Source organism: Salminus brasiliensis, chromosome 1 (genome assembly GCF_030463535.1).
Source record: "Salminus brasiliensis chromosome 1, fSalBra1.hap2, whole genome shotgun sequence".
Taxonomy (NCBI): Eukaryota; Metazoa; Chordata; class Actinopteri; order Characiformes; family Bryconidae; genus Salminus; species Salminus brasiliensis.
The window spans coordinates 7,406,610-7,422,857 of record NC_132878.1 but is presented as its reverse complement, the minus strand read 5'-3'; the positions used below and the strand labels follow the sequence as shown (position 1 = coordinate 7,422,857).

Below are 16,248 nucleotides of genomic sequence, written 5' to 3'. Positions count from 1 at the left end.
AGGTTTCAGAGCCTATGTTCATGCGTAGGTTCACCATCCACTATTAGAAATACCTCTGTTGAATTTCATGAAATGTAATCATGACAGTATTAAGCCGATGCACATTCTCTGCTCTTTAGCCAGGCTTTGAATGGTTGTAAGGGGTGTTTTTTGATTTGCAGCCAGCCCTCCTGATCAGCTTTCTGAAATGAGGTGTTAACCTGCTGATTCTGTTGTCCGCTAATTCTCAAAGATTCAATTGCCAGACGCTTATCGTCATTTTCCAGCCTGCAGGGACATGAACGAGGCCGATTGAAGCCTTAGCCCTTCTCGCTGGTTTGTTAACATCAGAACACAGCGGCTTAAAGTGATCTAACACACCCATGAAAACCCGAGTCAGACAGATGGCCTGCAAACGCTGAGAGATTCACAGGAGAGATGTCCAATCCTGCACGGTCCCCCAGAGACGCCTGAGACTCATAAGACTCCAACAGTCCAGCAGGTTCTGCCCTGTTTACACCAGCATCACCAAAGACTATCACCATCAGCCTCGCATTCAGCAGGGCACCCTTCACATAGCCCTTTCTGACTAATGCATTCTGTGCATTTTTACCATAAATGCACTATATGTCCAAATACTTTTGGACATCCCTTCAAATAAATACATTCAGCTATTTTACTTTGCACCCATTGCTGACAGAAATCTGCAAATGCACACACACACACACACACACAGTTTCTCTAGTCTTTGTAGAGAAGTACTGCCAATAGAATAGGACTCTCTGGAGCAGATAAGCATGAACCTATTGACGCTAGGCTCGTCATCTTCCCCTTGCTTCCACTGATTCTCTCAGCTTGTCAACAAATGTATGTGCACAGCTGTCCATGTGGGGGCGCTGAAAGCGAAGTGATTTGGATTCATGGCAGTGGTGTAAAAGTCATTTACACTCCAAAAATGTGTGAGGTCCAGGACATTGGTGCTGAATTGTGGTGGTATTTCTGTCTTCAGCACCCGGGACAGCGCCCACCACCTCTGTTGTCTTTTTTATGAGGGAGGACGTGCTCGTCGTCTGCTGTCTCTGTGATTTTAAACTGGACTGTTCAGGGTGGGATTGCATAATCACATCTCAATGACAAAACATGCAGGAGGGCTGGACTGTCACCGTTTAGTAGAATCATCCGAACATCACTGACCACTTTGCAGACTGGGAAAGCTGCCGTATATCCATGTCCTCGGCACATTTGAATTTAATACCTTAGCAGTAGAGGAAACCAGTTGAGCCGCCTGCCTCACATTCTGCCTCACTGCCTAGTTTAATACTAAGGATCACAAACCAGCAACTAGAGCACTGTCAGTCCAGCGTTCCAGAAGATTTATAAAGACTGTAAGTATTAAAGCGAGCACAGAAGCCCAAAGACAAGGAGACTGGGAAAATCACTCAGCCACTGTCGTAAACACTCACTCTCGCACCATTTTCTCCATCTACCCACAATCCCCCAGTGAGAGAGAGAGAGATTGAGAGTTTTAGCTGCTTCTTTTCTTTCGTTTCTCAGCGATCAGGGCGAGTCTCATTGTGTTAGAGTTGGAGAGTTAGAGGACTGTCACACTCTGCATTCTGCTCATGCTGCTGCTGCTGCTGTGCTCCCTGCGCTTCTCTCTCCATCACACCATTTGGCCTTTTTTCACCCCCTGATTCTCTCTCCCTCTCTCTTGGTCTCTCTCTCGCTCTCTCTCTCTCCATCACCTCCATCTATCCATTCTGCCTGCCTCCCCTCCAGCATGCTACCATGTCTCCATATATCTCTCTCTCCCTTAATTCCTATGCCCCCTATCTCTCTCTCCCCATTTCTATGCCCCCTATCTCTCTCTCCCCATTTCTATGACCCCTATCACTCTCCCTCTATTTCTATGCACCTATCTCTCTCTCCCTCAACTTCTATGTCCCCTATCTCTCTCTCCCTCAATTCCTATGCCCCTTATCTCTCTCTCCCCATTTCTATGCCCCCTATCTCTCTCTCCCCATTTCTATTACCCCATCACTCTCCCTCTATTTCTACGCCCCCTATCTCTCTCTCCCTCCATTTATATTCCCCTATCTCTCTCTCCCTCAATTTTTATGTCCCCTATCTCTCTCCCTCAATTCCTATTCCCCTATCTCTCTCTCCCTCAATTCCTATTCCCCTATCTCTCTGTCCATCTATTTATATGCCCCAATCTCTCTCTCCCTCAATTCCTATTCCCCTATCTCTCTCTCTCCCTCAATTCCTATGCCCCAATCTCTCTCTCCCTCAATTCCTATTCCCCTATCTCTCTCTCCCTCAATTTCTATGCCCTTACCTCTCTTTCTCCATTTCTATGTCCCCTATCTCTCTCTCCCTAAATTTCTATGCCCCTATCTCTCTCTCCCTAAATTTCTATGCCCCTATCTTTCTCTCCCTTCATTTCTATGCCCCCTATCTCTTCCCTTGTCTCTCTCTTCGCCCTGTCACCCCTTTCTTTTCTTTCTTTGTCTCTCTCTTTATTCATCACCACTGTCTCTCCATCTTCTACATTTTTCCCCCTTTTTCTCACACACACCCACACACCTTTATCCATACTGTCTTTGTCCATGCTACTGTCTTTCCCCTTTTTCCCTCTTTCTCTCTCTCTCTCTCTCTCGGTTGTGGCAGACAGACAGTGAGCGTGGCTGGTGCGGTGGTGGCTTTGGCACTCTTTCGTCGGCCGATTGTCTCTTCGTATTACCTTCAGAGGCTCTAAGAGGCAGCGGGAATTTATTGTCTGTCAGCTTCCATTAGCCCTCCGCCGCCAAACGCTTCAAATGAGCCGCGAGAACGGCCTTTCCATTTCCCTGCTTAATTAAAGGCCCCTTGTGTTGTACTAATGAAATTGTGCCACGCCACATCTTCCTCTCCCTCTCTCAAACTCTCCCTCTCTTTCTCTCTCTCTCTTTCTTGTTTCCTCTCTCTTCCACAGTTATCTGCTATATAAGATAATTATGGCTCTGACTATACTACAACAGAAATGTGCACTAGCCACACCAGAGTGGGCATAAACACTCCTCCACACACACTGTGAAAGTGTCCCAGGCTGCGTGTGGTAATGGTAATTGTATCTGCCAGTGAAGTCCAAACCAAGTTCTCACACAATAGCAATTAGCACATGAAGGTAGAAGCTCATTACCCAAATGCTTCTTTTTAATTATGGACGACAATTAGAGGCTGTTGAAGTGCTGGAGGAATGAAGTTGATGTGAGACATTAAATTACATTCAACCAGAACATTAGGACGTCTTACAAGTCTCTGTGTGTGTTTGTGTGTGTGTGTGTGTGAGCGAGAGAGCGTGAGAAAGTGTAAGTGTACACACTAACACACACATATTGGAAACACCTACTTTGTACTTCCACTCACTGGCCAATTTATTAGAAACACCTACCTTGTGAATCCACTCACTGGCCAATTTATTAGAAACACCTACCTTGTGAATCCATTCACTGGCCAATTTATTAGAAACACCTACCTTGTGAATCCACTCACTGGCCATTTTATTAGAAACACATACCTCGTGAATCCACTCAGTGGCCATTTTATTAGAAACACCTACCTTGTGAATCCACTCACTGGCCATTTTATTAGAAACACCTACCTTGTGAATCCACTCACTTAGAAACACCAACCTTGTACTTTCACATGCTGGCCACTTTATTAGAAACGCCTACCCTGTACTTCCGCTCACTGGCCTTTTTATTAGAAACGCCAACCTTGTACTTTCACATGCTGGCCACTTTATTAGAAACACATACCTTGCACTTCTACTATCTGGTCACTTTATCAGTCCACTCATTGACCACTTTATTGGAAACACATACCCTGTACTTCCACTCACTGGCCACTTTATTAGAAACACCTGCCTTGTACTCCTGTGTGTGTGAGATTGTGTGTAACACACACATGGACTGACAGTGCATTAAGCTCATGTCAGCAGATTGATGGGTATCGATGGCTCTGAACTGCATCAGAGGTCAGATAAGCTCGGGGTCTTTTAAAGGCGTGTTTGCATTAATGTGTATGATTGGTTATCTCCTGTAAGGTAATTTGATAATTGATTACCAATACGTGCTGCGGGACAGGGTGTACAGAGTACTGCTTTCTTTGAGTATACAAAGGGTATCCGTTTAAGGGAGTCCCTCAGGCGATAGGCTAATTCAATAACAGCTTTAGCATGCTCAGGCTGTTCAGTGACCTGAGGTCCCATGCGGATAGTCATTTATCTGTACCATGTGATGCCTGAACCACGCACACACACTCACTCACTCACTCACTCACTCAGTGCAGAGCCACTGGTTTTGTCCTCGATCCGATACCAGTAAAACCAAGGCTAATGTCCCAATACCAGTACAAATGCTAAAACCTTCCAAATGGGCTAGCTTGTTCAGGAAATGTAGTCATGACATTTGTAAGATATTCATAGACTTATTATAGAGCATATATATATATATATATATGCAGCAGTAAAAGCACTGTTGTTGTTGAGCAACCTAGACCTACTGTTAATGAACTACATGGGAAAATATGAATCTGAAATTCACAGCATCCAGTGCCTCGGAGGTATCACTGGCTTATGTGAGCAAACGTTGCTGGCTTCAGCTCGCTCCACTCTCTGTTGCTAAGTAATGCATTGTGGTCCACATTCAACTGATGTAGTGAGCTATGATGTTTACTATGAATTACCAGTGCATTGTGGGAAAATGTAGTGCCCTCAAAATTATGCTTAAATTCCACTTTATGATTTGGACACTCGAAAGGTATAAAGCTATAAATCAAGTAGATCATCCAAACTGGTGTTCTTCTGACCAACATGTCAACACGCACCATCTGGGGCCGAATTAGGTTCTACCTAAGATCAATTCTCCAAAGAAAACATTAAGATTGGACTTTATTGAGTGTATTACTTCAGTATTGATCTATCGGTCACTAAACCACACACTACTGGATCAATGAAAACAATGAGTCCTTGTTCTTCTAATTCTCCTAATTCTCTCTTCTTGCTTTTTTCTCCACAGTTCCAAGCGCTCCTCCTCAGAACATCTCTCTGGAAGTGATCTACTCACGGGTGAGTGCTACAGAAGGATAGGCGCGTTCTAGCCTTCGCCCCTCAGGCTGTTTCAGAGACGTGTGCTGCTAGTTTGTAAAGTTAACAAAGCCTTTGAGATCCGTCGGCAGCTGGGCTTTATGTAAAGACCGGGAGGATCAGAGGAAAACACGCCACGGTTTGATCTTCTCTAACAGTGAAGAGAAGAGCGCTAATGGCAGCGGAGGTGGGCTTCCACAACAAAGTCTGTGCTCTGCCACTCTCTGTGGAGCAGAGAAACTGAAAGGAGGTTTTGTGAGTGTGAAAGCGTGTGTGTTTGTTCCCGTACGGAGACTGGATTACCCCGGATTACGTTTTTAATTCTTTTGAGCACCTCTAAATCGGCCTGCGCTAAGCTCCCGGTCCAGCTGAGAGAGCCAGGCAACGTCAGCATTTCGGCTCTTCGTGAAATTATGAGGCTAAAAGCTTCACCTTCAAAAACAGCTCAACACCTGCAGTCAGGAAAGGCCAAAGTGACCGAGTTAATTAAAGCTAACGGCAGCAGATTACATGTGTAGGAATTAGCGATTAGCGGCTGCATGTGCACACCTGTTGATGACTGTAACCATGACTTGTCATCTTAGCGTTGTCCCAAAGTATTAGGCTTGAGTCCCTCTTGCATTGGACGATCTTCTGTCGAGGATCTACAAAACACATAACACGTCCAAATACTTGTGGACCCCCCCACTAATAATAGGACTCTCTGGAGCAGATAGACAAACATTACCCTATTGGGAATGAAGTGGTCATTGACATCCTGACCTCACTAACCCTCATGTGGCTGAATGCAATCAAATCCTCACAGCAATGCTCCTCCAAAACCTAGTAGAAAGCCTTCTTCCGTGAACACTAGATGTAGTTCCTCCAACAGAAGCAGGATAATCTGAGAAGAAGCAATGAATGGACAGGTGTCCCAATACTTTTGTCCAATTAGCATAGATCCAGTGCTAGTGCTAGCATCTCTGCAGCCATGATAATAACACTGATGGTGATGGGGAGCGACGGCGATGCTAATGATTTTATGGGGAGCCAGATGCATTGTGGGTGCTAGCAGGGAGCTTTCCCCTGAAGAAGCAGCTGCTTCTTCCACTCGCTGGCATGGTGGGACAGCTGCATTGAGAACCAGGACAGAACCGTTAATTATCAGCCCCAAGATAGCAATTAGCGGCAACTCCCTTAATCAGCAGCATGATGAGCTGTTTTCAGACAATGTGCTGGAAATTAGCGGTATCGCACGACATTCAGAGGAAAACATATAATCGCAAGGGTTCTTGACTGATGCTGAAGACTCGTGACTTACAGCAGTGAAAGGCTCAGGAATGACTCACAGAATGAGGCTGGAGGTGAACCGGGGTTTGTAGGTTTACAGGGTTCCCACGCGTCCTGGGAGCTTACATTTATAGCCACACTATCCATACAAGTACTGATCTACGGCAGTGAAGGAGCGAGGCCATGCCAAAGGTGACTGTGTGTAGGTTTAGCCTGGGCTAACGGTCTTAGCGCAAGGCCTTTGAGAAAGGTCATTGTGTGATGATTGTTGGCTAATGCTGTTCTGCATGTAGAGAAATCAGCGTAGGCTAAAATGGTAGCAGAGTGAAGTGTAAGGTCTCGCGGGTGAGAAAGAGAAAGAGACAATAAGACATTTCACCCTCTGCTCTCCTCAATTTTCAGTTTCTGACCATCATGCTAAAAGGATAAATGCTCTTGACCCTTTTCGTTTGTCCTCCACTTTTCCTCTCCTGTCTTGATGGAAAGTGGAGATAGAGGCAGTGAGGTCATCTGTGGCACTTCTATCACATTTCCTCCCTGCTCTTAAAGTGGATATTAGTGCCTGCTGGTCTCTCGCTTACTGGACAATTTCCCTGGCACGTCTCTCTCTCTCTCTCTCTCTCTCTCTCTCTCTCTTATTCTCTTGTGTTACTGTCTGTCCCTCGTAATGGAAAACAGATGTCTTGGCAAATGTGAGCATCTGAAATGTAGGAAATATGGGTAATATTTCTCATTATGAAATTAAGAATATTAGACGATAATTAGAAAAGTGCACAGTGGTTCACAGTTCCAGGCGGTTGCTAGGCTGTTTCTACATGGCCACTGCTATGGTTGCTATGGTGTTGCTATGTGGTTGCTGTGGAGATATTTAGTAATTGCTAGGTGGTTGCTATGATATCGCAGTTGGTTGCTATGGTTTTGCTAGTTGGTTGCTATGGTATAACTTGTGGTTGCCATGGAGTTGCTTGGTGGCTGCTTCAGCATGCCAGATGGCTGCTATGATGTTGCTAGGTGTTTGCTATCATATGCCAGGGGGTTGCTTATAGTGTTGCTAGGTGGTTGCTATGGTAGCACAGTTGGTTGCTATGGTGTTGCTTGATGATTGCTATGATGTTGCTTGGTGGTTGCTATGGCATTGCTAAGTGGTTGCTATGATGTTGCTAGGGGATTCTATTATATGCCAGGTGGTTGCTATGGTGTTGCTAAGTGGCTGCTATGGTATCCCTGGTGGTTGCTATAGTATGCAAGATGGTTGCTGTGGTGTTATTAAGTGATGACTGTGGTATCCCAGTAGGTGGTTATGGTGTTGCTAGGTGTTTGCTATAATCTCCCAGATGGTGTTGCTAAGTGATTGCTGTCCTATCCCAGGTGGATTCTATGGAGTTGTTAAGACGTTTCTAGGTAATGCTGTTACCCTGGTATCCCAGGGTGTTATTGTGGTGTCCTATCTGGTTTCTATGGTATCCCAGGCGTTTAATAGATACTGCTTGGCTTTTTCTTTTTTTTCTGTTCCTTGACGACATTAAGAGTTGCAGGAATCTCAGTTCTGCTGTGTCAGCACTGCACCCAGACCATGGATCCAATCCAGTGTCCCAGCAGTAATGCGAATGCTTGGATGGTTCTGGCATTTAAAACCAGGTTCTTTAAAGAAACTGGTTCCTCTATGGCGTCACACCGAAGGACGTTTCTTGGCAGCTGTCCATTAAGAGTTGAGGAAGTCCTTCAGCTAAGCACTCCTGCAGCATTAGATTAGAGCCGCATTGGGCTGCGTTCTAAAACTCCCTGCCCTGCCTCCCTCTCTCTAGCGTGCTAGGGTCCCTATGCGAGGAAGAGCACAAAGCCATCAGCCATTCAGGCCGTGCTGAAAGCGCTCCGTCTGAGGCAGCCGATAAAGCGTTGTTTATGCGATGAAAATGAGTTTCCATTGTCTGGGGAAGAATTTGCATGAGTGATGAATCCCGCCCCGCTCAGCATGCTGAACAATGGCTAACGGCTACATCTCGTTACTCCGGTGGTGGATTGATGTCCATTTGTGACTTGGAGTGAAAGCTTGGTCAAGAAATTCAAGTTTTGACTCAGATGTTCTTGTAAGTGCAGACTCAGTTCTCAGTTCAGACTTCCTTTGCTCTGTGATGACTGTCCTGATAACCATCATTAACAGCAAAGTAATCCGATGCAAGACTAGTGTACAGGTCTTATTATGTCACACTTGTGGACATAATATGACCTGACATTTATCAGAAACAGTAACACAACCCTGTCACACTAATGGACATAATATGACCTGACATTTATCAGAAACAGTAATGCAACCCTGTCACACTAATGGACATAATCTGTCTTGACATTAATCAGTAATTGTAACACAACACTGTTACACTTATGGACATAATCTGTCCTGACATTTATCATAAACAGTAACACAACCCTGTTACACTAATGAACATAATCTGTCTTGACATTAATCAGTAATTGTAACACAACACTGTTACACTTATGGACATAATCTGTCCTGACATTTATCATAAACAGTAACACAACCCTGTTACACTAATGGACAAAATCTGTCCTGACATTAATCCATAATTGTAAAACAAGCCTGTTACATTAATGGACGTAATCTGTCCGGACATTAATCAATAATTGTAACACAACCCTGTTACACTAATGGACACAATCTGTCCTGACAGTTAGCAATTACCAGTAATGTAGCACAACCCTGTTACACTAATGGACATATTCTGTCCTGACAGTTATCATAAACAGTAACACAACCCTGTTACACTAATGGACATAATCTGTCCTGACGGTTATCATAAACAGTAACACAACCCTGTTACACTAATGGACATAATCTGTCCTGACAGTTATCATAAACAGTAACACAACCCTGTTACACTAATGGACATAATCTGTCCTGACGGTTATCATAAACAGTAACACAACCCTGTTACACTAATGGACATAATCTGTCCTGACAGTTAGCAATTACCAGTAATATAACACAACACTGTTACACTAATGGACATAATCTGTCCTGACAGTTATTGATAACGTAACACAACACATTTATATTAATGGACACTAATAATAAACAGATTATGTCCATTAATGTAACACCAGCACTGTTAAACTATTGGACATAATCTGTCCTGACAGCTATTAGTAATGTAACTGACAGTTATTGGTAATGCTAGCGCAACATTGTTATATTAATAGACAACACATGACCACATTCAGCATGCTTCTGGCTGCGTTGTGTAGCAGGGTTGGAGTAAAGTGAGCTTTTTGGAAGCTACTGGGAAGTGTAAAAGAGGAAAAGTGTGAATTATTATTTATTATTATTAGTTTTAGAGGTGCAGGACTTGTTCAGAGTTGGCAGGTGGAAGAAAAGGCAGGGGAAAATAGAAGCGAACCATATAAACGCTGAAGCACTGGGCCAGAGGCTTTTTTCTCTCCAGGTGCAGCAGATCCATTCTGTGGCCCAACAGTCGGACGATGCATCATGCTTAGGGAGGGCACGTTTTAGAAAGAAAACATTTTCATTTTTCACTGGAAAATGAAACTGTCTATTTGTGTATCATTTTCTACGGAGGGGAGAGGTTATTAATAGATGGAATCAGATGGATTGCCCCTATAAAAGAGCAGAAGACGCACCTCGGCGGGGCAGGAGAATGTGGGCCACTATATCTGTGTTGACACAAATGGCCCTAACCATAATCTCTCACCTTCACACCAGCCACTGCTGCACGAATTATAATCGCCCGTACAACTCCCATACATTTAAAGAGGGCTGAGTGTGTTAGTGCTTACTGTCATCTACTGACAGTGAGAACACACTACTGCTTAAAGCACAGGAATATCGCTTGCATATCAGTCTTTCTTTTATGATTTTATGCACAATAACAACTTATGAAATACTTGTTTATAAACATTTTTTGGGATTATTGCTATACACTATATACTACCCATACTATTACTACCATTAGTAATGTAACAACTACAACTACTAATACTATTAATACTACTATCACTACTACTAATTCTAATCCAACTACTGCTGTTGCTCCTGCTGCTGCTATCACTACAACTACTACTACTACTACTACTGTCTAGCCATACTACTACTTCTATTATACCACTACTACCACTAATATTAATACTTCTAATATGTGCATTACTATTACTAAAATTGCTTCTACTATTACGACTACTACTACTACTACTACTACTACCACTATTACAACTGCTACTGCTCCTACAACTGCTAACACTACTACCCCTTTTAATACTAATGCTACTACTGCAACTATTACAGCTATTACTACTACTACTGCTGCTGCTGCTACTACTACTACTACTAATACTCTAATACCCACCTACCTCTTACAACAACTACTACTACCACTGCTAATAATTCTAATACCAACTTATAATACTAATACCGCTCTTTTTACTGCTACTGCTCCTACAATTACTACTACTACTACTACTGCTGCTGCTACTACTACCACCACTACCACTACTACTACTACCACTACCACCACCACTACTACTACCACTGCCACCACTACTATTGCTACTACCATTACTGCAACTACTACTTCTACTACCACCACCACTACCACCACTACTACTACTACCACTACCACTACTGCTACTACAACTACCACCACTACTGCTACTACCACTACTGCTACTACAACTACCACCACTACTGCTACTACCACTACCACTACTGCTACTACAACTACCACCACTACTGCTACTACCACTACTGCTACTACAACTACCACCACTACTACTACTACCACTACCACTACTGCTACTACAACTACCACCACTACTGCTACTACCACTACTGCTACTACAACTACCACCACTACTGCTACTACAACTACCACCACTACTACTACTACTACTGCTACTACTACCACTACTACTACTGCTATTACTACCACCACCACTACCACTACTGCTACTACCACTACCACTATCACTACTACTACTGCTACTACCACTACCACCACTACCACTACTGCTATTACTATTACCACCACTACCACTACTGCTACTACCACTACCACTATCACTACTACTACTACTACTGCTACTACAACTACCACCACTACTGCTACTACCACTACTGCTACTACAACTACCACCACTACTGCTACTACCACTACTGCTACTACCACTACTACTATTGCTACTACTACTACCACCACTACCACTACTGCTACTACTACTGCTACTACCACTACTACCACTACCACTAATACTACTGCTACTACTACTACTACTACTACCACTACTATTGCTACTACTACTACCACCACTACTACTACTACCACTACTACTACTGCTATTACCACTACCACTACTGCTATTACTACCACCACCACTACCACTACTGCTACTACCACTACCACTACTGCTATTACTACCACCACCACTACCACTACTGCTACCACCACTACCACTACTGCTACTACCACTACCACTATCACTACTACTTCTACTACTGCTACTACCACTACCACTACTGCTACTACTACTGCTACCACTACTGCTACTACTACTGCTACTACCACTAACACCACTACCACTACTGCTATTACTACTACCACCACTACCACTACTGCCACTACTACCACCACCACCACTACTACTACCACTACTACCACTATCACTACTACTACTACTACTGCTACTACCACTACCACTACTGCTACTACCACTACCACTACTGCTACTACTACTGCTACTACCACTACTACCACTACTACTACTACTACTGCTACTACCACTACCACTACCGCTACTACTACTGCTACTACCACTACCACTACTACTACTGCTACTGCTACTACCACTACTACTACTGCTACTGCTACTACCACTACTACTACTGCTACTGCTACCACTACTGCTACTACTACTGCTACTACCACTACTACCACTACCGCTACTACTACTGCTACTACCACTACCACTACTACTACTGCTACTGCTACTACCACTACTACTACTGCTACTGCTACCACTACTGCTACTACTACTGCTACTACCACTACTACCACTACCACTACTACTACTGCTACTACTACTACTACTACTACCACCACTACCACTACTACTACTGCTACTACCACTACTACTACTGCTACTACCACTACCACCACTACCACCACTACTACTACTACCACTACTACTACTGCTACTACTACTACTACTACCACTACTACTAGTACAAACAGTATAACCTCTACTTAAACTAACACTACTACTACTGGAGAGTAAATGTAGAATGAAAGAAGTAGGATGTTTGGCAAATATTTTGAATAAATCATCTTGACTCTGGTAGCACTTCCATTCCTGCCTGAAAGAGGACGTTATCCACTGTGCTTTTACACATGGACACCAAATAGATCTATTCATTACAGTTCTTTTATTACACTAAAATAATGATTTGAAAAGAAACATAAAGACATTTAAATGAAGGAGATGGAGGTGACGGAATAACAGTGCTCTTCTGGGGTGATGGGGTGAGTGTAATGAGAAGAGGCCTGCAACTGAGAAGAGAGGGGTGAAGTACCAAAACACACCTAGACCTTAAATCGAGTCCCGTGGACAGTTTTAGAGTAACTGCTGGGAGCAACTGCGGAACTGAAGATCAATCTCAGGCAAAGATGAAGCGGAGAGGAGGTTTTTGTTGCGTTTATGTAACGTTTTATGGATGGAAAGTTGAAACTGAAGCTGCTGAGCAGTATTGATAAAGAGTGGGAGTGCTGTGAAACTGAGGGAGAGGAAATAAATGAGCGAGAGAGCGAGAGAGAGAGAATGCAGAGTGCAGGTTAAAAGCAATAGAAGACAGAAATGGAAAACAGTACTGTCTGTGTTTTGAAGGACGAACATCCAGTGCCATGAAAGCTGACTCAGTTTGTGGGTGGTAAATCACTGCTACAGCAGGTGGACGCTAAACGTTCGGCCAGCCTACTCGGCACAGAAACAGTGAGAATATGCAATCTTACGAAAATGAAACATTCAGAAGCTACAAACACGAAGCTCACCCTGATTCACCTGTTTGCAAGTGTAATGCTGAGGTTCTTGCACAGTTCATGCATATGAGAACAAATGAACATGAAATGCCAATTCCAGTCCAAATACTAATGCACTTTAAGGGTGAGAGGCAGGGATGTACTTCATTTTAATCACTACTACACATTTCCTCATATTGTTTCTTTAGATACTATAACTATAATATAAAATATAATGTACATATAATTAAAATATATACATAAACATACATTATTATTATTGTTGTTGTTATTATAGTTAACTAATACTACCACCAGTGTTAATACTAATATCACTACTTCCTCTGCTAATACTACAACTACCACTAATGCTACTACTACTACTACTACTACTACTACTAATAATAATAATAATAATAATAATACTGATATCACTGCTAATACTAATATGGTACCTGACATCACTACTACCACTACACTACTAATACTAATATCACTACTAATACTAATTGGTACAAACATCACTACCATCAGTACTAATACTAATACAGTACCACTTTCACCACTAACAATACAACTAGCACTACTACTACTACTATTAATAATAATAATAATAATAACAATAACAATAATTCAATAATAATGTGGTGCTCTAATCATGATTATACTTATAATTCCACCAGTGTTAATACTAATATGACGACTGCAACTACTAATACTACAACTACCACTAATAAATAATAATAAAAAAATAATAATAATAATAATAACAATAATTTAATAATAATGTGGTGCTCTAATCATGATTATACTTATAATTCCACCAGTGTTGATACTAATATGACCACTGCAACTATTAACACTACAACTAGCACTAATAATAATTATAATTATAATTATCATTATAATAATAACAATAATTCAATAATAATGTGGCACTATAATGGTGATTATACTTATAATACCACCAGTGCTAATACTAATATGACTACTGCAACTACTAACACTACAACTACCACTAATAATAATAATAATAATAATAATAATTATTCAATAATTCAATAATTATGTGGTGCTTTAATCATGATTATGCTAATAATACCACCAGTGTTAATACTAATATGACTACTGCAATTACTAATACTACAACTACCACTAATACTACTACTAATACTAACAAGGTACTAAAATCACTTCTATCACTAATAAGACTAATACTACAACTACCACTTATACTATTATTAATAATCACACTAATATTACATACAGTACCACCACTACTACTGCTACCACTGCCGCTACTACTACTACTACCATTACTACATACCTATGATTACTACAAATAATGCTTCTACCACTGCACCCATTACTACCTCCACAACTACTACTAGTATAGCCTACTAGTAGCACCACTGCAGCTGCTACCATTACTGATAGAGAAGAGGAAGAATTGGGATGCTTAGTTAATATGTCAAGTGTTTGTATTGAAACAGTGAACAGGGGATACAGACGACTCTCTGTGCCATTCCTGCCTGAAAGAGAACGTTATCCACTGTGCAGAATTTCTGTGATGAGTGGACCAAATGCTCCAGAATTACTTGCGTGTGTGTGTGTGTGTGTGTGTTCATTCAACAGTTCCCGTCCAACCCCTTGTTTATCTGATCAATCCTTCATTAAAGTAAATTGGGTGAGCTGCTGGAATAACTGTATAAATCCATACAGTGTCTTGAGTTTACAGAGAGGATCAGCGTCCAAACATGTGTCCTGCTAACGGTGCTGTTTTCTGCTAGCCTGTTGTGAAGCAGGCCGTGTAAAACCCCTCCATGTGGTCAGCACTGTACTGCTATGTGGCTTATATCTAACATATTCTATTTACTATTCTATTGATTGCAGCTTCAAAGCAGTAACTGCAGAGGAAAGCGGTGTGATCTGGGGAATCCACTCCACTTTCCTGGCATCTTGAATGCAGCTCTATTGAGTTTAGTAATTTGGGGAGAACAAGCATAGGTGGGGGCTGGGGTGGGGGTGTATAAATGCTCTCTGAGGAGGAAGAGAAGGTCACATTTTAAGCACTGGGCATTTTTACTGGCCGTGTGAAGCGGCCATGAGATGCACCTCGGAAGGCTGCTGCTCTGTAAAGCAGTTTAAAGAGAGAAAGCACTTCACAAGAGGACCACTTATTTTTCACCCCAGTGAAACAGGCTGCAGGAGAACGCTCCGGGCAGAGTGTGTTAAATATCCTGTATGCTCTTGTCTGGGTGGAGCAAGGCCAGGAACGGTGCAGCTTTACACAAAAACACCCATGGTGGTCCCCCCACACACATTAACACACATTCTGAAGCCAAATGGAGCAGTTGTGGAAGCGGCATCTTAGTTTACAGGGTACACCGGCCGTTTTTCCCCGTCCCAGACCTTATGACTTGGGCATGTACAGTGGCAGGAAAAAGTATGTGAACCATTTGGAATTTTATGTTTTTTTGCATTAATTTGTCATAAAATATGATTTGATCCTCATCCAGGTCAAGCATATTGACAAATATAATGTGTCTAAAATAATAACGCAAAAAATAAAACACATGATCTTTCAGGTGTTTATTGAACACACTTATTCAACATCAAAGTGACAGTGGAAAAAGTGACCATGAACCCTTGGAATTAATAGCTGGTTGACCTCCCCTTGGCAGCAATAACCTCAACCCGGTGCTTCCTGCAGCTGTGAAATAGACCTGCACATCGTTCAGGAGGAATTTTAGCCCTTCTTTTTTTTGCCTCATGTGTACAGCTCTCTTCAAGTCAGCCCATAGCATTTCTTTAGGGTTGAGGTCTGGGCTC

The 16,248-nt window shown here is 42.4% G+C and overlaps 1 protein-coding gene across 1 annotated transcript in view; it reads left to right on the top strand.

Annotated features, from left to right (window-relative positions):
- Positions 1–16,248, top strand: part of dcc (DCC netrin 1 receptor) — a 358,534-nt gene that overhangs the window by 252,539 nt on the left and 89,747 nt on the right. Inside the window, exon 12 of the mRNA XM_072696028.1 lies at positions 5,040–5,089. Coding sequence (XP_072552129.1) covers positions 5,040–5,089 — 50 coding nt within the window. The remainder of the gene's footprint in view (positions 1–5,039; positions 5,090–16,248) is intronic.